This window comes from Mesoplodon mirus (assembly GCF_964341445.2).
Source record: "Mesoplodon mirus genome assembly, chromosome: 16".
In the NCBI taxonomy this organism is placed as follows: domain Eukaryota; kingdom Metazoa; phylum Chordata; class Mammalia; order Artiodactyla; family Ziphiidae; genus Mesoplodon; species Mesoplodon mirus.
Window position 1 is genome coordinate 36,324,145 of NC_138992.1, and position 23,659 is coordinate 36,347,803.

At 38.3% G+C, this 23,659-nt stretch overlaps 1 protein-coding gene across 2 annotated transcripts in view; it reads left to right on the forward strand.

The window, feature by feature from the left end:
- The first annotated feature begins 2,803 nt into the window (after window positions 1–2,803).
- The window catches only part of STK3 (serine/threonine kinase 3), a 303,925-nt gene continuing 283,069 nt past the window's right edge, over window positions 2,804–23,659 (forward strand). For both annotated transcript variants that reach the window (XM_082600787.1, XM_082600788.1), the window contains exon 1: window positions 2,804–2,974. In XM_082600787.1, the coding sequence (XP_082456913.1) occupies window positions 2,949–2,974 (26 nt within the window). In that variant the 5' untranslated portion in view covers window positions 2,804–2,948. The remainder of the gene's footprint in view (window positions 2,975–23,659) is intronic.

The following is a 23,659-nucleotide window of genomic DNA, read 5'->3' on the forward strand; positions in this document are numbered from 1 at the left end:
AAAACTAAGTTAGAAAAGAGAAAACAGATCAAGAGAAAGTGCTTTGTAAAGCTGCCTCTTGAAAGGAAACACTTCCCTGAAAAGAAAAAGTGACATAATGTAATATATTTGAGAGAGCTTTCTCTTTGTCCCAAACTCTTCCAGGTAAGAAAGTTTAACAGTTGTTAATTAGCATTATTTTTCAAATAATTAGAAAATTGAGAAAAAAAGAGTCATACAAACTTGTAGTTTCAATAAACAGCAGCAACTAGTATAGCAAGGAAAAATTTTTTTTTAAATTTTAATATTTTTCTACCTGTAAAACATGGCGGTGTATATATTCAGTGACAAGGAATGCACTTTTGTTATTCAGAGGCACTGGGTCCCAAACTGAAGCTTTCTCTCCTCTTTCTCTTAGGGCACTCAGTTGGGAATTGTGGTGAGCTGTTCACTAGTATAATTAAAGTGCATACTTGATTTTGATTCTAACTGGAACGGCTGGAAGCAGATTATGCTGCTTTCACAGTTCCGTGAAGCTGAGCGACCCTGACCTAAATCTTAGATTTTCCTGTAGCTTTTCACCTGTTCATGAATGCTGCTGCCTCTCATTTGCAGGTTGAATGATGATTTCTAGTCTTTCCTTCTTGGAATCTTCAGGCTGGCTTTCCACAAATTAAAACAGAGACTTGAGACAATTTTTTTTTCCTGAGTAATTCAGGAGAAAAACAATTCCTTTTATTCAGTAACACAGAACACGCCAGGCACACTGGCCTCAGGCCTTAGAACTTACTGTTCCTTTGGCCTGACATTTCTCTTCCTATAGCAATCTGCATGGCTCTCCCCATACTTCCTCCTAAGTCACCCTCTCATTAAGGCCTTCCCTGGGCACCCTTTCTAAATTTCATCCCTTGTTTCCAATTTATATTCCCTTTCCCCATTTTATTTTTCTTCCTGACCAGTTTTCAGTACCTAACATTATTGATTAGTTACTTGTCTTATTATGTTTCCCTAACCAGAGTGTAAACCCTATGAAGGCAGGAATTTTTTTGTCTATTTTCTTTACTGATGAATCCCCAGCACTGAGAACAGTGCCTGCATACATAAGTGCTCAGTAAATATATATTGACTGACTTACAGTGGGATAAAGCATGGCTTTGGAGTTACAAAGGCATGCGTTAGAATGCAGATTTTCTGTTTGGCCTAGGGTAATTCCCTCCACCCATTTGAACCTCAGTTTCTTCACCTAAAGCAGGAATAACTACCTAACAAGGCAGTTTTAAGGGTTTAATGAGATAATGCAGACCAAGTGTCTGATCCCATTGGGGTCATACAACAATTGTTAGCCCTCTTCCTTTCGAACTGAGGGGAGACCACAGAGATTTATTTTCTGATATTATTCCTCCTCCTTCCACAAGCCTTCTTTATGGGTGTCTCAGTTAGGGTTCCAGTAGGAAACCCTTTTGAAGGTACACTCAAATTAGGGTCATATGAGGAGGGTTGAGGTCTAGGGGAATGTAGAGAATAGAGGAGGAATCTGGGAATTGCAGAGCTGTTACCACCCATAGGCCCAAAGAGACAAGCAGTGTTGGGGATGAAGACAGAGTGAGGGAATGAATGAAATAATTTCAAAGGTTCTTCCTAGCTTGGACATCTTAATGATTGTCTTGTTACTTCCAAACTGTTATTCTGTGGATCTTTAATAAATGCAAATAAGTATAAATTCTGTAATAATCTCTCTTGTTCACAGAATTTGACTTTAGGTTTCAACAATGAATGGTCTTAACAAATTTAAAATAACTAAGTTTGGGGGAGAATATAATGGTTTGAAAATAAATCATGTAAGTTTATTACATAGCAAAACTTAAAATAATGCAAAAAGACTGTTAATAGACAAGTGTAATTTGGATTAATGTTTACAATATTCTCTTCATATTCTTTGCTCGAATCTTCAAAAAACTCTATGATACTACATCTTGACCATTTCTGACAAAAACAAGCAAAGTCATTACATAGCAGCTGTGTATGGTCATAAGAAAGATATTTATAGATGAAATTTAAGGTTAAACGGTACACACACAATATGGATGCAAAGAGGGGTCTAATTACCATGGGGTAAGGGCCTTGGGGACAGGTTGGGGGGAGGTGTGGCAAGAGGGAAGGAAACAAACCTTTCTTGAATACTTTTCCATGCACCATAGTTTGTGATAGTTTTGCCAGGTTACCCAGTTGAACAGCTGGTAAGGCCACAACACACTGAATCTAGTGCATGAGAGATCTCACTGCAGTAATTATTTTCTTTGTAATTAGACCTAATTATTGTGAGGAGTTTGTCCACAATCAAAATCAAACAAGAATTTCCAGAAGTATCCCTATTACTGGGGGATGGCTGGGGGAAAACATAACCAATAATTATAATGAGAACTAGAGAGGGGAGCGTGGGCAGTTAGCAGTACTTCAAACGGCTGCTCAAGATGTTTGGGAGATATCCTTGGGAAATCCAGAGAAATGAGTCAAATCAGACTGGGGCAAAAGCAATGAAGGCAAGTGAGGAGCGGCAGCTTTGGGCCACTTCAAAGCAACGTGCCCCAGGCCAGCAGAGAGAGGCTCTGGGTCCTGACTAGGCCTCACCCCCTCGCCCTTCCAGTCCCAGCTCCTTTTTTCCCCTCCCTGCACTAGGGCCGGCCCCTCCCTCCGCCCTCGGCTCCGCCCACCACTCCCACTCTCCAGCGCATGGCTCCGCCCACCCTTCCCCGCCCGCAGCCGGCGGCCGGCGGCCGAGGGGCGGGGCGGGCCGGGAGGCGCCGCACTCGCCAGCGGGCGGGGGATCCGCTGCGGAGTTACGGGGAAGTTGGTTCGAGTTCCTGGAGTTTCCTTCTGTGGTTCCCCGGGCTCGGCCGGCCGGTGCCCCGGCTCTTTGCCCGCTCCGACCTTCGCCGCCCACCTGGTACCTCCTTCTGCCCCCGGCCGCCATGGAGCAGCCGCCGGCGCCCAAGAGGTAACGAACGCGGGGCGTGGGGAGAAGGAGAGGGGCGGGGGCGGCTAGGCCCGGGGGGGACCGAGACACCCCTCCCCGACTGCCGGGCCCTGAGCCGGGCGCGCCGGGGGTCGCGAGGCGGGTCCGAGTGCCGGGCCGCGTCTGTCCGTGGGGCGAGGGGGCCCGAGGGGAGGCCGAGCCTCGCTTCCACCGCGGCCCGCCGGGCCTGGCGCGGGTGGAGAGTCGGTGGGCAGCTCTGGGCGCCCGGCGGCCGGACTCCTGGGGCGGGTGGAGTTTTCCCTCGTGGCAAGTTCACGAACTGGGAGTCGTAAAACTAGGAAATTATTGGGCTGCTTACAACCATGTAGGCTTTCCTGTCAAATGTTTTCCATAATATTGCCTTTTTTTTTTGAGAAAGCGGGTTGTTTATTTACAGTTCAAGGAATTAAATATTAATAGCTACACAGCCTGTAAAACTTAGAGTGGATATGCTGCACTGACAGGTGTTCCTCTCCCCTTCCTCCGCAAGTTCAAAAGTATTTATGAATGCAAGACAGTAGGAATCTTAAATTAGAGCCCCTCTGCCATGTAGTTTTTTTTTGGGGGGGGGGTTGGTTTTCTTTTAGCATGTAAAAATAGTGATGCTTTGGTATTTACTGTTAGTTTATATTTATTCTTTGTTATATTGGAAGTGTACGAGTACACAGTAGATACTTTTGAACTGGTATTTGAAATGATCGTGTGAAGCTGAATCAAGGCTGTCCATTGATATAAATTCATAATGTGCATTTTCCCCTTAAGAATGAATCAATCAACTGTAGCTGGATCAAACATTTAACTTCAGTCTCTCATTTTTAATTTATAAAATAAGGGTACTAATCTCTCTCCCATAGTGCTGTTGTGAAGAGTAAAGAGTGTTTTGATACTTAGAGATCTTTAGGTGAAAGGTGGTATATTCAAGAACATGTAATAATTAAAAAGGTAGGAACTTTGTGAGCTGTTGTGAATTGTGTGACTAGACATGTGAGCCTTGAGGTCTGGGAACCATCTGTTCAGGTGAAAAAGGGGGGCTGTGGAGGAGTTTCCAAAAGACACCTGCTGTCAGAGCCCTTGATAGATTCTTTTCTGGCATTTTAAAATATCCCAATTCTAATATTGATTTGGCACCCAGTTTTAATACTATAGAAGAAAACTGGAATCAGTGTTTCCCCCATCTTGTTTTGGAAGGACTGTAAGGGGCACCTCCAAGATAGTACCATAAGGCCAAGTTGAATAACTCTGAATTGAAGTACAAGTTCTCTGTATTGATTAGCTCTATTCTGAGTTATCAGAGTTTCACTATAGACGAAAGAGAACCCCTGCCTTGCAGGGACATTAGAGAACCTGGAGGGGTTGGGGGAGGGGTGGGTGGTATATATCACTGTTCCATGGTGACTTATACTTTCAAAGTGGTGGTTGCACATTTAAGAGAGTTATTTTTAGCTCTCTTCAGAGAGACATGTTCATCCAGGAAGGCATTTCTGAAGAGCAAAAGATATGTGACAATCCCATATATTTGAGTATCTCTTAAAATTTTTTTCATAGCATTTTCTTTTTTATAATATCATTTAATCCTTATAGCAACCCTGCTGAGTAGGTTGGATTACAGACATTAATCCTGTTTTTATAGATGACGTCACTAGGGGGGTTTGCCACATGGAAGGCTACGACGGAGATAACTGACAGTGAATTTTTGTGTTGCCCCTCTTAATCATTACCCTCTAATAATGAAATATAGCTACCATTTTTTGAGGTCTTACTATTTGCCAGGAATTTTATATATACATTCTTTTACTTTATTGTCTCAAGAAATAGGAATCCTGGCTCTGCAATTTACTATGCTAGTTCTAAATTTAATTTCTTAATCTGTAAAATGTGTTTTGGAGTAAATGAGGTCAGATGTAAAGCACTTAGCACACTGCTTCATGATATGTTCAGTAATGTTAGTTGTTAGTTTATATTTTCCTCATTCACTGAAGCTTGGAGAGATTAAATAAGTTGGTCAGGTGGAGGAGGTGCCAGAACCCTGGGTCTGATTGGCTGCAAGGGCTGTGCACCCGCTCATTGTGTACAGTGATGCCTCTTTTTGAAACTATGCTTGCTTTCTTAGCATTCCATGGTCACCTCTTTCTGTAATCTTCTGGTCCCCCTTTGTTCTGTTTTTAATCTGTGTAAGAGGGCCACTTTGCATTTCTGCTGTGAGTAGCTCTTCCTTAGGGCCCATACATTTTTACATGGTCACATATACGTTGCTGATGCTCAAGTCTGTATGACCAATAGCTGCTTCTCAGTATTTTTGTTTTTTCTTCGTGTAGAGCCATTCTTTCATTATCCTATTTAGTTTATCATTAGATCCTATGAAATTTTCCATCAAAAAGTCTGTGGATTCATTTCCCACCCCCCTTTCGTTCCCAATTACTACTATCTCATTCCAGGGTTTTAAGACCCTCACAGTTGATTTATAGCAGTGCCTTCCAATTGGGCATTGTGGTCCAGTGATTATCAAAAAATTTTAACAGCAGAAACATTTTAACAGCAGAAGGGCTCTCTTTGGAGTAGGGGCAGGGCGCCAGAACCTGGTTTCCAGCGCCTTACCTCCTCTATTCCCCTTTTGGTGTCCTACAGAACCTCCTAATGATCCATAGAACACTGCTTTAGTTCATCCGGCACATGGCTTCTGATTTTTTTGCTAAAACATCACTTCAGTCATGCTACTCCGTTTTTTTTGGATTGATGTTTTTTTAGTTGACTTAGCACCCAAGGCCCCGATCACTTGATCTCAGCCTTAACCCCCAGCCTTTTGTTACTTATCCAAGCTGAATCTGTCCTTCCAGAGTTTCCCTATTGTTCTTTATTTAGGTTATAGGCTGTGGGTACTCTCAGCTTTGCCTTTGTTCATGCTTTTCCTTTAGAAAATTTGTGTTATTTTTTTGCTAGTAATCTGTGTTTTATTCAAGGCCTGTTTCATGCAGTATCTTATTTGAGTACTTCCTAGCCTAAGGTATTTCTTTTTATTCCTAATATGATATCCATTTGAGTATCCATCTTCAAATTGTTCTTTTTTTAATTACAAAATTTTAGACACCCAAAAGATAATGGGGACAAATTTAGTAAATACTTACATATCACTACCCAGCTTAAAATATTCCCAATATAGTTGAAGCCCCTAAGTATATCTCTTCTCATTTGCATTCCCTCCCCATCCCCCAAAGGGTTGTCACTGTTCTGAATTGGGTATGTGTCATTCCCATACATGGCTTTATATTTTTAGCCTGTTGTTCATATATATCTGACATAGCATTAGGCCTGGGTGTTAGGCCCAGCTTTGTCACTGACTTTGAAATTTGCGTCTTTGGGTATCACTCTTCTCCTCTGGGAGTTGGAGATTCCAGTGTGCAACCAGATCTGAGAATCTAGTGATTAGATGATCTGTAAGGTCCCTCTTATCCTCGCATTATTGATTTGGTGTCCTCAACAAGGCTCGTGTTAAACATAGGCAGTAGATGTGGTCAGCTGTGTCACTAACTTGAGGATCAGAATGGCTTTTAGATTCCCCAGATTTCCTTAATTGTTTGTCACAGAGGTCTTCAGAAATCCTGCTGCACGCAGGTTTTCTCTAGTTGCGGCTAGTGGGGGCTACTCTTTTTTGCAGTGCGTGTGCTTCTCATTGCAGTGGCTTCTCTTGTTGTGGAGCACGGGCCCTAGAGTGCGCGGGCTCAGTAGTTGTGGCTCGCAGGCTCTAGAGTGCAGGCTCAGTAGTTGTGACGCATGGGCTTAGTTGCTCCGTGGCTTGTGGGATCTTCCCGGACCAGGGCTTGAACCCATGTCCCCTGCATTGGCAGGTAGATTCTTAACCACTGTGCCACTGCGGAAGCCCTGTTTTTAGTTTTTGAAGGAACTCCCATACTGTTCTCCATAGTGGCTGTACCAATTTACATTCCCACCAACAGTGTAGGAGGGTTCCTTTGAGAGTTCTATGATTTAAGCTATAGTTGGATTCTGTGGCAGTTTTTTTTTTAATAGTGTAAGGAGGTGGTTAGTTTGGAGAAAGTGAAGTTAAGATTGAAGTCAACATGTTAGGATTACAAAGTGCCTTCACACAAATGAAGAGTGAAGGTAAGAAAGTAATCATTTTATAAGGGAAAGTGTTGCTATGAATGAATGGACTATCAGTCAAAAGATAGATTATGGAATGAAAAATGCAAGGTAAAGTGACACAGATATAGAAGGATAAAGTAGAAGGTATTCATACGTTCCTCAGCATGAAGAGCCCACATCAGTCGGTAGCATCAGTGGCTCTGACCTTAGGCTGGAAATTAGGAACAGAGGTAAAAAGACAACAGGGAACTCTCAGGAATTGAGTTGGGTGGGACAAAGCAACAAACCAGATAAGTAGATAGTAGGGTGTCAGGAAAATCATGAAGATACTGCAGTGAGAAAATAATAGGCTTCATTTTATGTCTGTATACCTAATTCAGTGTCCTTGGAATGTTAGAAAGTAAAATTCTTGTGTGTTTATTATCAGAGAGATTCACTAAGTGGAGAACTCCAGTTGACTTTGAGAAGATGAATTCTTAGAACTCTTAAACAAAAGCAGTGGCCTCAGTGGGTTGGCCCTGGGGGAAGCTTCAGTGGCAGGCAAATGGAGGAGGTGTTCTAAGTAATCAGTGAGAGAAGAATCCAGCAAACTGGAGCATCTCTTTGCATTAAAGACTTGGTCCCTAAAGCATATCTGTCCTCCCTGTGGCTTTTCTTGGTTAATTTGGGGTGGCACCAACTCCATTAGAATTGATTTAGGCCCTGTAGATGGGAAAAATCAACTGACTCTTCCTTCTTGGAGAGAGGGAGTATGACAGCATCTGGAGCAGTTCCTGGTGAGCAGACTTCAGTTGTACGTTAAGACAGGAGATAAACTCAGTCTTTAGTCAACTCTAGGCAATGATTAACTTATCCATTGTTCTTTAAGGGGCTGAGATATAGCACGTATTGGTACAGAAGAATTTGTTAGAAACATAAAGAAAAAGGTAAATGTGTGTTAAGCACAGGTAGGTTGAAGTTTGTTTTTCTGAAGTAATCCCAGAAAATTCCAGTGGTCATTCCAGAAATGTGTATTAGTAAAGCTTTAAAAATAATGGGTTTAAATTGAGCACTTCTTGTTTGGTTATAAGGGAGCAAAAGTGCTTAGAATTTAGTTTTTCTAGTTTCAGGGAAGTCTCTGTAGAACTAGGGGTTCTGTCACTTCAGGCCATCATATATTATGGCTTTCACTCTCTCTCTCTTTTTTTTTAAATATTGATGATGAGACCCAAATACAGAAGTTTCATGGAATGAACTACGTGTGATGTTCTCTGGTACTTTTCTATTTTCTGTTCTGTTCTAGTTCATTGAAAAATTGCTGGTCATGACCCACCAAGTTATTTTCATGACCTACTAATCAGCTGCGATCTGCAGTTTGAAAAACATTGTTGGTGTATGTAGTTGTGACAGTGAGGAAACAGATTTCATTTCCAGCACCATTCCTGATGATGGCATTGCCAAAGGAATCTGGCGTGGTATAATTGTAACGAGCTATACATACAATAGAGATATTCTTTTAAGATTCTAAAAAGGGAAGAGGGGAAGGGGAGAGAGGAAACCATTATTTAAAAACTACTGTATTTTGAACACTTTATATATGTCCCAGTTAAGGTATGGGAAAATGGAAAATGATTATCCATGGTGTCTGACAGAGTTTATAAAGGCAAATATAATACATGAAGGTTTCTTTGAGGCAAAGGCTCTTTTGCTTTCTGGTGTAGGATGACCCTGTGCACTGGAAATATCCCACTTTAATTACGATGACCTCAACTTCTCATTCCCTAACAGCTCCACCCTCTCTATCTACAAGAGGTCTTCAGATTTTTTCTTCTAAAGTGAAAATTGATACTACCTGATAAGAAATTTTCTTTTTTATTTGTCCCAAGCCGCTTTTTTGTTGTGATTTTATTTGAGTTGCCTCATATGTTAGGGTTACTCTAGGTTCAAGAAGTTTTTTAGTTCATATTGTAGAACAAAGATTCTATATTTGAAATGTCTTATTACAATTGTTTTTTCTACACAGAGTCTCAAGTTAAATAAATGAAGTAACAAATATGTAAACAGACATGTATAAAAATTAAAAATAAGTCCATTGCTTGCATGCCATGAAATTAAGGTACAGATTATCTTGAACTTCTTAATAGTACATCAAAGGATATATCTTTAAAAATGACTTTGTAGCAAAATGAGAATTAACAGGAAGCTCTTAGCATTAATGATAATTAATATAGGTGTACATGTGGTAGTATATGTGGGTTCTGAATTAGTCTATAGATTTTATATAATACCAGACATCTTAGTAAAGAGGTAAAATAGAGTAAATTTTTCAGATATGTTGATATAAATATTAGTATCTTTATACACTTATAAAATTGGGGAAATCATTGAGCATATGTGATTCTAAGGATGAGTAGTTTCTGTCATGTATTCAAAATATAGAATGTTATTCTCTATCTAGATCATCTTTTCTTTTGTTTTTTGCCTTAGCAATTGCTTTCTATATCCCTACTTTTAAAAAAAATTGAAGTATAGTTAATTTACAATATTATGTTAGTTTCAAGTGTACAGCAGTGATTCAGTTATACACACACACATATATATTCTTTTTCATATTCTTTTCCATTATAGGTTATTACAAGGTATTGAGTATAGTTCTCTGTGCTGTACAGTAGGTCCTTGTTGTTTACCTATTTTATATACAGTAGTGTGTATATATTAATCCCAAACTCCTAATTTATGCCCCCCCACCCCGCTATCCCCTTTGGTAACCTTAAGTTTGTTTTCTATGTGTGAGTCCACTTCTGTTTTGTAAATAAGTTCATTTGTATCATTTCTTTAGATTCCACATATAAGTGATATCATATGATATTTGTCTCACCTGACTTCACTTAATACGATAATTTCTAGATCCATCCATGTTGCTAAAAATGGCATTATTTCATTCTTTTTATGGCTGAGTAATATTCCATTGTGTGTATATATACTACATCTTTATCCATTCATCTGTCGATGGACTTTCAGGTTGCAGATCAGTTGTTCATTTTTAGAATTTTTGGTTTTCTGAAATCATGGGACCTAGAGTTCTATAATTGGAAAGGAATGCAAATTAAAATTATTTTTGAAATTTAGGTGAACTTTTTACATATTTGAAGCAAGCATAAATTAAAGAGAATAGGCAGTTAATTTCCTTGACTCTTTCTCTCCGGAGCCGCATTATTTTTCCCGTTTGCTGGGTTACCCCATTCTCCTGTTTCTAAAAACTGACTTTTTTTACTCATTGATTATTGCTCATGGCAGCAATTGACTGTCATCCTTGAGTTCATTAATTTGCTCATTTATTCATATATTCAGTAATTGTTAACTACCTTTCAAATGTCAGATGCTGGGTACATTGTTGAATGAAACAGATGAAATCTTTGCCCTCATAGAACATACACTCTAGTTAGAGCTTGAGCTATGAAGGATAGAAGTAGTATGTACTGATAGAGAAAAATAGTGGAACCTGCTTCCTAAGAAGGTACTTAAGCTGTGAACATGAGGTTGAGAAGTATTCCGTGTGAGTAGCCGGAAAGAGTATTCCAGGCAGAGGGGAAAGCTGTGAGAAGGCCTGGAGGTGGGAGAGAGTTTAGTGTGTGGGAGGAGTTGAAATAAGGCCACCGTGGCTGGGTTGTAGAATGGGAGAAAGTGGTTGGAGATGAGGTCAGAGAGATGGGCAGGGATTCAGTGATTCAGGCCATGGAAAGGAATTTGGATTTAAGTCAGTATAGTGGGCTGTCATTAAAGAGTTTTAAGTGGAATTTTACGCAGTTTATGTTTTCAGAAGATCATTCTTGTTGCTTTGGGTAGAATAAATTGTAGAGGGTTAGGAATAAAAGCAGGCAAACAAGTGAGGAGGCTGTTGCACTTGGTTAGAGATGGTGAAGTCAGTGGAGATGGAGAGAGGTGGACAGATTTCAGTTATGTTTTGGAGTTAGAAATGAAAGACTTACTGATAAATTAGGTATGGGGAATGAGGAAGAAGGAATCAATTCTGGCTCCTAGGTTTCGGGTTTGAGCAGCTTGGGGGATGGGGAAAGGCTGGGAGAGGAACAGGTTAGGTATGTATAATCTCTTTCTTAGAGTTGCAGATTCTCAGGAATGTGAATCTGTTCTGTCCGAAATGTGATATTAGGTGGTTCCCTTAGATGTGGAAGTGGGTAGGGAGGAAATGATGGGCACTGACTTCCTTTTTCAACCTCTTGTTTTCACCTCATTAGACTAGAGAATGGGAAACAGATTAAGCCTTTGTTAGGTGTTGAATTGTTTGGGTGACCTGTTATTTAAGAAAAATCTTTTTATTGCAAAATAAAGCATCAGTAAAAATCAAATGTGTGGTTTGATGACTTACTGTAAGTCAGACACGTTTATAATCACCAATCAGGTTAAGAAATAGAATCTTGCCACCCTCTCAGGAAGCCCCTTCTGAGTGCTCCATCCCAATCACAGCCACCTCTTTCCATATGTAACCATTACCCTGACTTCTATAGTAATAACTTAAATGTACATTGCTAGACACTGTAGGTTAGTCTTGCCGATTAAAAAGTAGTTTTTATATGAGTTGTCATTTTTAATCTTTAGGTTGGTCCTCCATCTTTCTTCTTTTCCTTTTCCTGTTGAAGACCCAGGCTGTTGGAATTGTAGTTTCCCACAGCCTGGATTTTGCTGATTGCTCGCTCAAAGCGCAGTTCAGTATGTTTCTTTGTCTTCCATATTTCCTGCAAATGGGCAGCTGGATCCAGAGACTGGATCAGGCTCAAGTCAGTCCCTTAGGCATTATTATAGGTGGTGTTTGGCAAGACTATGTGAGACAGTGTCTGGTTGCCTCTCTTTTTTGTGATGTTAGCAGCTGTTGATGGTTAATGCTTATTTCTGTTAATTTGTTGGGTGTTGCAAAATGGTGAAATTCTAAATACACCATTTTGTTTTCATTTATTAGTTGGCATGGTTTTATAAAGAGTCACTTTTCTCATCCTCTGTTTGGTTACCCAGTGGTATAGTTTGTAAAGGAAAGACGGGATAAATGCTTGATTCTTTCCCTTTATTTACCTGTTTTTAATATAATGAATCAGTTCCCTGTTTTCCTCCAAAGGGGACCAATTATTTTTTTTTCTCTTTTTTAAAATGCCATTATGAGCTGATGGAGGTAAACATATTTGATGGATTTAATCCATTGCAGTTCTTTGGCTGAAGCTCAAAGTGTCCCATCTTTGATCAGTGGGAATCCCTTCAGGAGACAACATGACCTGAGCGGTCTTTTGACAGCTTCTTTGCTCTGTGCTGTGATAAGAAATTCAGGGCTCATCTTGACCATCTTCTGTCCCAGATCTGGAATCAGCCTTTTCCAGTAAGCCCTACTTTTAGTGAGAGATGGTATTTCAAGACCTCAACCTGGGCACTAATATGATGTTATTTTAAAATAGCGTTTTATTTACAGATAGGAAAACTGACTCATTCTTTCAAACTATGGGCTAATCTATCAAAAAATGTGATGGCACTGGCAGTTTTGCACTTCTTTCCCTGGATAATATCTCTACCATACATTTATGCTTCTAAGTTTGAGTCAGAAATTGGACATGTATAGACAAATTCTGTGGTAGAGACTATTTAGAGTGGACTTTCAGTTTTGTGTTCTCCCTGTCTTACACTGGTTACCATTTGACCCACTGTTATCCTAATAACCAGCCTCACTTCTTTCTCACCTCTAAATATTTCAGGTGACCGAGTTTCTTCTTTTCTTAAATGAAAAAGAGAAAATAAAAGAATCCAAGACAGGTAACACTACTAGCGATCTGATCAGATTTCAGGCCTTACTTTTAAGGTAGACCTTTTAGCTTGCCTTGTCTTGCATACATAAAAGTATATCTGTACAAACAAACAAAATTCAAGGGCATCTTGAGGCTGCCTTATAAATCCAGCCCTGGCTGATGAATTGAAAATGAAGCACATCCAAGATATTAAATGCCATATGTTACTCCCTTTTAGTTTTGATATTAGCCCCTCTTGTTAAGTTTTACTGTGCTTTTGAATAAGTAAAAGGAGATATTTGTCTCAGTGACATAGTTGGTAAATTACACTTGCCTTTGTGTCGTATAACTTTAGAAAGAATTAGTTTTGGTATAATTATTGTATTAAAAGACATTAGGTTGCACTTATAAGTTATGTGAATTAGTCTGTCAGTGCAGTCAAATAGCAGCCAGCAAACATTTTCCAATGATAGTATCTATTCAAATGTTTTTAATAATTAGTGAAATCTGGATCATAGAGAGGGATTGGAGAGAAACGATTGCTCTGAGTAAAATTGATAGTTTATTTAATTCCTAAGAATTATAAAAAACAAAGATGAAATTAAGCAATGGAATTTCATAAAAATTCCAGTGGAAATTAAAAATATATGTACTAGTTAACTCTTGAGAAGAAAGTATTTTGATAATTTTCTTTTCCTTGTAGATTGAGTTTTCCTTCAATGCACTTGAGTCTCATTGTATACTTCCCAGGTCTTTTTTTCTTTTTTTTTTCTAATAGAAGAGAATTCAAGTACCAGGCCAAGATAAGAAAATGGCATCACCCCACTCCCTTATATACAGGCTTTCAGCCCCTGATTAGTCAGCTTTAATGAATATTCATAAAACAGTCATGTGATGTGAAACAGTCTCCCAAAATAGTGATATGGTGATAAATTTAAAGATATTCAGCGTCATTGGGAAGTGTGGTGTACCACATAATGGATTTTCCAAATAAATGAAGTCAACCACTTCAAGCATTATACTCTTAAAATATTTTAAAAACACTTTTAAAACAACCACCTTTGATGGAAGTTCATTTCAGAGGGAGGACACTTGACCCAGTCTTCTGAGACTGATCATTTGCTTTCTTGATTACTTAATATTAATTTAAAATGAATTTTAGTTTATAAAAACCCATTAAAAAGTTAATGGGGGCTTCCCTGGTGGCGCAGTGGTTGAGAGTCCGCCTGCCGATGCAGGGGACACGGGTTCGTGCCCCGGTCCGGGAAGATCGCACATGCCGCGGAGCGGCTGGGCCCGTGAGCCATGGCCGCTGAGCCTGCGCGTCCGGAGCCTGTGCTCCGCAACGGGAGAGGCCACAGCAGTGAGAGGCCCGCGTACCGAAAAAAAAAAAAAAAAAAAAAGTTAATGGAACTGTTCATAGTTTTAGTTTATAGAAATAGTCAAGTGTGCTATTTTGGTGTGTTAGAAGCTTTGTTGCTGCATATAGCTGGGTTTTTTTCCCCCTAAATCCAGTCTTGTGTTTTACTGTCGCCCGTCGTTTCTCATTGCTATGCTCCTCTCTAAACTGCTGCTTATCTTAGAAATAATGATCTGACCTAACAGTAGCTCCTCTCCCTTTCCCAAAGTAAAGTACATGCTCTTTGTATCAGTTTTTGCTTACCAAAGACCTTTTTATCTTCTGGGTTCATAGTACGTCTTGAAATCATCTTTTGACTAAAAACATTATTGTGCAGTGAAGGAGAGAAAAATTATTCAAACTTTGCTAAATTTCTAAAATTTAATATGAAAATAACCAATTTTTTGCATCAAAAAAGAACAGGATTTTACCCTAAAGATCCCACAAAATTCCCAGGTTAAAACAAATTTCTGTCATTTTGGAGCATTACTTAGATTTTGAGGACTCACGGTATTACCAAACTGAACTGGTGTTTCAGAGGTGTATTTGTATTCCTGTACAAATACAATAACATTATATTTGTAGTAGTTTATTTTTAAGTTCTGTGGGTGAAGTATTTAAGCTATTTATCTTTCATATAATGATTGAATTTTTTTCTATTAGACACAGCTGGAATTTAAAAATTTTATTTTTATTTCTTAAAAAAACCCAAACAGGTGAAAATAATCCCATTTTACAAGAAGCAAAAATTATTTTCACAAAGCACCAAAATCATGAACTATTTCACAGTCTTTTCCCCTTAACTTATTTACAAAGAACCTCAGAAAAGTACTGAGAAGTGGCTTCCTATGTGCTGTTGCTGGGTACGTAATCAAACTGCACTGAGAAATCAAGCAAAATAGTGTCCATCTCTGAAAACAGCTGAAAGCAGCCACTCTCTCCACAGGCTGCCCCACACTTCTGTTCATGAAAGCCTGTAAAAATTATGCAGAAGTCAGAGTACAGAACTCATTGAATGATACAGATGTTAATACTGTTAGAGTTTAAACTTTCCTTGAAGTTACACTTTTATTAATGTGGTTATACCTTTAATTAATGTATTAATGTTTGGGGTTATTGCAATTAATTCTAGTATTGTTCTAGGGATGGAGTGAGGAGTTGAGAGTGTATAGAGACTAAATCCCCATATTTTATTTTCAAAATTTGAGATGTAGGGAAATAAATGAGGAAGAAGACATATGAGTAAATGCAGTTTTTAAGTGTAGGTAGTCTCTTTAGCACAAATCATAGTGGATTTTTTTATACAGTAGGTTCATGAGTAGACCTTGTAAGTTTCATGTAGACGTCTCCTCTTTTATTTTTAATCAGTTAAAGATTCTATTCCCTTTTTAAGTTCTCAAATCTAGGTATGGTTGTTGAGTATTTAAAAATCTTTATAATGAACTGGATTAAAAGTTATGAGACAGGTCTATTTCTTATACAATTATTTTTAACTTTTAGTAGGATGTGAATATGTTGGAGCTGTTTCAGATGTGCTGTTTTACACTGTCTATATTTTCTGGATTTGTGTTTTTTGAAAAATGAATTATTAAGAAAGTAAGTGCCTTAACATGTCTTTAGGGCTGGGGAGTATATCTCAGTGTTTGTTAACTTCATATCGGTTTGTTACAAGAAATTAAAAGGAATCATGTCACTTTCCAGTTGAGGCTAAGTGAAAAATTTCTTGAGAAAAAAGTATGAAAGACTCCAAGGGTGAAGGAAGGAGAAAAATCTCAGCTTTTTCTTTAAAGCTCTTTGCCAGGAAATTATAATTTTAGAGTACTTTTGGGCAGAGAGCCAAACCTGAGAGGAAATGGTTTGATAGAGTTGAAAAACAAGACTTTCATTTAATTATAAAAAATCTTCTATCCATTGTAGAGTATCTGTTTTCTGAGTTGGATTTCAGCTCATTCTAGTGCCACTAATTAACTAAACCCTCATAAATTTTCATAGTTTTGTAAAGTAAATATACTATGAGATCATCAAATTATATCTATTATACTATTTAAAAAGTGATAATTACTAGGAAACAAGAGCCAGAACTTTAGAGTCAGGTAGACCATGGTTCTAACCTTAGCTTTGCCATTTCCTGCAATGCAATGGTAGGTAAATTACTTAACTTTTCTAAGTCTCGGTATACTCACTTATAAAATGGAGGTGATAATAGTACTCTCTCTTTGGGTTTTGTGAAGATTAAATGAAGTCTATAAAAATTAAGGAGAAGTCAGAGTATGGAACTCACTGAATGATACAAATGTTAATGTTGTCAAGAATTTGAACTTCCCTTAAGTTATACTTTTATTAATGTAGTTATACTTTTAATCAGTGTATTAATTGTTTGGGATTACTGCAATTAAGTGTAGTATTTATCTTGGGGATGGGAGTGAGGAGTTATAAGTGTATAGAGACTAAATCCTCAAATTTTATCTTCAAAATTTAAGGTGTAGGGAAACATGATTGTAAATAAGTGATTGGTAAAGCATTTATCTCTGAAGAGTCTCCAAAGTGTTTCAAAAATGTGTCTGGCATTGTTGACATCTTTTGAAGAAACACGCAGCTTTCCAGGGGATAAAGGACAGTTTGCACTTGGATACATATATTCTAGTTGAGTTAAAAAAAATCAGTTTTATTACTTCAGAGCTAAACATCTACTAAATATTTACAAAATGTTTGGCCTTTAAAAAGCAAAAGGGAGCAGAAAAAAAATGACTCCTGAATTTCATTAGTTGGAGGTAACATATACTTTCTGTGGTTGAAGTAGAAAAGATATTTGATTTTGTGGATTTAGGATTGGATTCATCATTGTGTAATTTAGAAAATGTTCCATTATTTCAAACTAACTTCGAGACTTTTTAATTTTACATTTGGCTCTGCTGTGAGGCTTGCAGGATCTTAGTTGCCTGACCAGGGATTGAACCGGGGCAGTGAAAGCGCCAAGTCCTTACCACTGGACTGCCAGGGAATTCCCATCTTTGAGACTTGTTGACATTGTTTAATAATGGAATGTTGAAGGACTAAAGAATGAAAACCTTTCCTGTATTTTAAAGATGTATGACTTTTCTAACAGTATTCAAGATGAAATTGCTAGGTTTGAAGACTAGAACTTAATTTTAAAGGAGATATTGTATGTAACATCAAGCATAGTGCTTAGCACATAGCACTGATTACAATATAACTGTTAATAACAGTTATGACATTAAATAGCTACTGTTAGTAGTAATAAGGCTACCAATAATGTCATCACTAAAATATAGAGAAATTTGCCAGAAGAGAAAAAGACATTGAAAATTACAGAGCTGAAATGAGGTAGAAGGTGCTCTACGAAGGTGGAATCTCTGTTCTCTCAGAGCTGGAAGTTTTTTCTCTTTTGCTGGATTTGCTCTCTGGCCAGGTCCTCTTCTTCATGATTAGTTTCCTAAGAGATCTAGAGAGCATTCTAATTACTCTTGACTAGGGAGCCAGATCTAGCAGTGTAGAAAGCCTTCCTTTGTGTTTCTATTTAAACGTCTTTGGCCAAAACAACCCAAATAAAAATGGGCAAATACTTGAATAGATATTTCTCCAAAGAAGATATAAAAATGGATAATAAGCACATGAGAAGATGCTGAACATCACTAATCATTAAGGAAATGCAAATCAGAACCACAATGAGATACCACTTCATACTCTTTAGGATGGCTATTATAGAAAAACAAACAAACCAGGAAATAATAGGATGTATCTGGGATGTGTAGCAATTGGAACCCTTGTACATCGCTTGTGGGAATGTAAAATAGTTTAGTCACTGTGGAAAACAGTATGGCGGTTCCTCAAAAAAGTTAAACACAATTACCATATGGTTCAGCAATTCCACTTCTAGGTAGATACCCGAAAGAATTGAAAGCAAGGACTCGGGGACTTCCCTGGTGGCGCAGTGGTTAAGGATCCACCTGCCAGTGCAGGGGACGTGGGTTCGAGCCCTGGTCCGGGAGGATCCCACATGCCGCTGAACAGCCGAGCCTGCACGCCACAACTACTGAGCCTGCGCTCTGGGGCCCGTGAGCCAAACTGCTGAGCCCACGTGCTACAACTGCTGAAGCCAGTGTGCCTAGAGCCCGTGCTCTGCAATGAGAGAAGCCACCACAGTGAGAGGCCCGGGCGCTGCAGCAAGGAGTGGCCCCCCGCTCGCTGCAACTGGAGGGAGCCTGTGCGCTGCAAGGAAGACCCAACGCAGCCAAAAAAAAAAAAAAAGGAGTTAAAAAGAAAAAGAAAGGTAGAAGCAACCCAGATGTCCTCTAATGGATGAATGGATAAGCAAAATGTGGTATAAACATACTAGAATATTATTTAACCTTAAAAGGGAATGAAATTATGATACATGGTACAACATGGATGAATCTTGAAAACATTCTAAGTGAAAGAAGCCAGACATAAAGGGACACATACATATTCTATGATTCCACTTAAATGAAGTACTTAGAAGAGTCAAATTCGTGGAGACAGAAAGTAGAATGGTTGTTGCCAGGGACTGGGGGAAGGGGGAAATGGGAAGTGTAAAGAGTTTAGTTTGGGATGATGAAAAGTTCTGGAGATGGGTCGCCGTGATGGTACTTAATGACACTTAATTGTACACTTGATAGTTAAAATAGTAAATTTTATGTACATTTTATAATAATTAAAAAAAACTTTAGCCAATCATAAGGAACTTTCTCCTGTTATTTAGGTCCTTTAAGACCGCAAGGAGGAGAGGTATACAGATTGTCTTCAGTAATAGAATTTTATTATGAGGATACTCAGGAAATGTTCGTGGGGTAACATGGGAAGGTGCCTAGTCAGCTGCTCATTCCCTCTGAGCTTCAGCATCTCTAAATATGGGATGTGGAATAGGCTCCATTAATAAGGGGAATGGCAGCCTAAAGTCACTTGGAATAATGACTTGAGCTTCAGTGACCTTTGTCGTCTTTGTTCAGTTAGCATTTATACTTAATGAAATCTAAGGTTAACTGGGTCATTTCTTAACCATGAAATTTGGAACATCCCCATTGGCCATTTCAGCCCTTGTGTGGTTGCTTTTGGCCCCTGGATCAATGTCTAGCCCTGTGTAGTTTTTATTGCTGGGATGGTAAAGCTGATTTAATTTGAAGCAGCACCTGATGAGCCATAACAACTTATACAGGAATATAGGTTTTCCCCTTTAGCACTGTGTGACAGGTGTTTTGAAGTTCCATTAGCTCCAGTAGTCAGCAAAATTTTTTTGTTCATTTGTTTATTCATTTAGTTACTGAACAAAAGTTTATTAAACAGTAGTATATGAGGTTCTGTGTTAGGTACTTACTGGAATTACGAGGGTGAATAAGTGGGTGAATAACATGATCTCTAGTTTCATTTTCTTTTTTTTTTACATCTTTACTTATTTATTTATTTATTTATTTATTTTTGGCTGTGTTGGGTCTTCGTTTCTGTGCGAGGGCTTTCTCTAGTTGCGGCAAGTGGGGGCCACTCTTCATCGCGGTTTGAATTGCTAGGTTTGAAGACTAGAACTTAATTTTAAAGGAGATATTGTATGTAACATCAAGCATAGTGCTTAGCACATAGCACTGATTACAATATAACTGTTAATAACAGTTATGACATTAAATAGCTACTATTAGTAGTAATAAGGCTACCAATAATGTCATCACTAAAATATAGAGAAATTTGCCAGAAGAGAAAAAGACATTGAAAATGGGCCTCTCATTATCACGGCCTCTCTTGTTGCAGAGCACAGGCTCCAGACGCGCAGGCTCAGTAGTTGTGGCTCACGGGCCCAGTTGCTCTGAGCCATGTGGGATCCTCCCAGACCAGGGCTCGAACCCGTGTCCCCTGCATTAGCAGGCAGATTCTCAACCACTGTGCCACCAGGGAAGCCCCTGTAGTTTCATTTTTGATTGTATCTTTAAGGAAGTGGTTAACTGACAGGCAGAGAAAAGGAGAAAGATTATGTAAGAGAGTATGGACATATAGAAGTATGACCTGTACATCTTGCATCATGTATAAATCACTATACAACAGCTGCTTTTTATACTGCAGTGATTGTGTGATTACTTTTGTTATTTGAAAATTCAGAACCTTTAAAAAATAGTCCACTGTAGATAGAGTTAGGTAATGGAAATGAGGTGAGTGAGATGTTCTTAAGCTCACAGTTTAGTGGCTGTAATAGTACATTTCAGGGGATTTCCCTGGTGATCCAGTGGTTAGGATTTCACACTTTCATTGCTGAGGGCCCAGGTTCAGTCCCTGGTTGGGGAACTAAGATCCTGCATGCCACGTGGCGCGGCCAAAAGAAAAAAAAGTACCTTTCAGAGTAGGGATAACTGATTTGAAGATGAGAAATTCCCGGGAACACTTAAAAAGAAATGTCCACCTTAAAAAGTATGACTGATGTATGATACTTGATGTAGTAATTATCCAGTATCCTTTGGTATTTGCTAGCCTTGAAAGAGTGAGAAGCTCCATGTGGTATATTGGACAGACATTGGTTTGATTCTGTTCTGTCATTCATTACCCAAGCGACTGGGGAAGTCACTTAAGCCTTAGTTTTCTTATCTAAAAACTGAGAGTGTTTTAGTAGCTACCAAAAAGGTTGTTATAGAGATTAAATGAGAAAATGCTTGTTAAATGCTCTGCACAAGGCCATAAAAATCCCTGATAAATGTTAACTACCTTTATTACTGTGTGTTATTTAGCCCTTATGTATCTGTCTTTCCTACTAGATTAGGAGCTCTTGGTTGTTAAGGGCTGTATCTTAATTTTCTTTGCATTACCCAAGCAGGAAGCTTGTCTACAAATTGTCAGTGCATAGTAGATGAATATAAATGGATGACTTTTAAATCTGGTTTTATCATTTTTTTGTATCCATGTTGAAGATTTGTTTTAGAAACATTAGCTTTCTTAAAGATAGTATTTCTTACTGCTCATGCTGCTCAGTATCAAAAAAAACCAAACAACCCAATTAAAGAATGGGCAGAAGATGTAAATAGACATTTCTCCAAAGAAGACGTACAGATGGCCAACAGGCACATGAAAAGATGCTCAACATCACTAACTATTAGAGAAATGCAAGTCAAAACTACAGTAAGGTTATCACCTCACAGGTCAGAAAGGCCATCATCAAACAATCTACAAACAGTAAATGCTGGAGAGGGTCTGGAGAAAAGGGAACCTTCCTATACTGTTGGTGGGAATGTAAATTGATACGGCCACTATGGAGAACAGTACGGAGGTTTCTTAAAAAACTAAAAATAGGACTTCCTTGGTGGCGCAGTGGTTAAGAATCTGCCTGCCAATGCAGGGGACATGGGTTTGAGCCCTGGTCTGGGAAGATCCCACATGCTGCCTAAGCAACTAAGACTGTGTGCCACAACTACTGAGCCTGAACCCTAGAGCCCGCATGCTGCAGCTACTGAAACCTGGGCACTCTAGGGTTCATGCTCCACAACAGGAGAAGCCACTGCAATGAGAAGCCCGTGCACTGCAACAAAGTGTAGCCCCCCCCCACGCGCTGCAACTAGAGAAAGCTTGCACACGGCAACGAAGACACAATGCAACCAAAAAAAAAAAAAAAAAAAGACACAAAGGAGATGTGACCATTAAAAAAAAAACCTAAAAATAGAACTACCATATGACCCAGCAATCCTATCCTGGCCATATACCCATAGAAAACTATAATTCAAAAAGGTACATGTGCCCCAGTGTTCACTGCAGCACTGTTTACAATAGCCAAGACATGGAAGCAACCTAAATGTCCATCGACAGAGGAGTGGATAAAGAAGATGTGGCACATACATACATTGGAATATTACTCAGGCATAAAAAGGGATGAAACTATGCCATTTGCAGCAACATGGATGGACCTAGAGATTTTCATACTAATTGAAGTAAGTCAGACAGAGAAAAACAAATATCATATCACTTATATGTGGAATCTAAAAAAATGGACAAATGAACTCATTTACAAAACAGAAATAGAATTACAGATGTAGAAAACAAACCTATGGTTACCAGGGTGTAAGGGGGGAGGGATAAACTGGGAGACTGGGATTGACATATACACACTACTATATAGAAAATATATAACTAATAAGGACCTACTGTATAGCCCAGGTAACTCTACTCAATACTGTGTAATGACCTATATGGGAAAATAATCTAAAAAAGAGTAGATATATGTATAACTGATTCACTTTACTGTACACCTGAAACTAACACAACATGGTAAATCAACTATACTCCAATAAAATTTTTTTTAAAAAGATAGTATTTCCTAAGTAGTTTCAGGATTCACTCATAAGAATAAGATGGTTAACAGTTAGTGTTTTTACTACTTCTGATTGCCTTGGTCAGTTTATTAATTCAGCCTATGGAAGCAACCTTTCTTTTCATGTGTAAAATGATTTTTATGGAAGGCATTTCATGAAATAATTATTGAATCATGAAGAAAAATTTTAATTTTGTTATGAGATACAATTTTAAAAGTTACCCCCAATTACAGAAAAAAAAAGAATGTTTATTTTACCAACCTTATGAAACAAAAGTGTAGAGGAGAGGCACCCCCCAGATCAAACCTTATTGCCTGGAATCTTAATATATTTACATGTAGCAAATATTTGAGTTTCTTTTGTATTCCAGGCACAGTTTTTGGTGCTGGGGAATATAGCAGTGAACAAAGCAATGTCTGCCAGTAATTTGGTGCCAGTATGTGTGTGTGCATGTACATATGCAGATACACCCATGCTTAAAAGAAAAAATGAAAATGGTTTAGTTATCTGCACATTATTTTGTAACCAGCCTTTTTTCTTTTAGCAATATATTAACTTGTTTTATATCAGTGAGTTTTCTACAACATGACTTTTAGTAGCCAATTGATATCTGCTTGAATGGATGTTCCATAATTAATTAATAATCTATGTTTAGACATTTATTTACTTCTAGATTTAGTTATAAATAATTTACAATGAATACATGCTTTTGTTTTGTTTCCAGTCATTTCTAAGAACAATTGAATTTGATTTAATTCCTCTCACTCTTTAAAAAAACTTTTTATTATGGAAAATTTCAAGCATAGTTTTGTAAAGAAGAGAAAATACATCTCTGTGTACCCATTACACAGTTTCAATAATTACTAACTTCTGGCCAATCTTGCATAATTTATATTCCATACACACACCCCATTCTTTATTATTTTGAAGTAAACTCAGATATCATATTATGGAATTCTTAAAAAAATTATTTTATTGAAGTGTAGTTGATTTATAATATTTTGTTAGTTTCAGGTGTATAGCAAAGTGACTCAGTTATATATATTTGTGTATATATATATTTGATAATATGTATACTTCAGATTATTTTCCA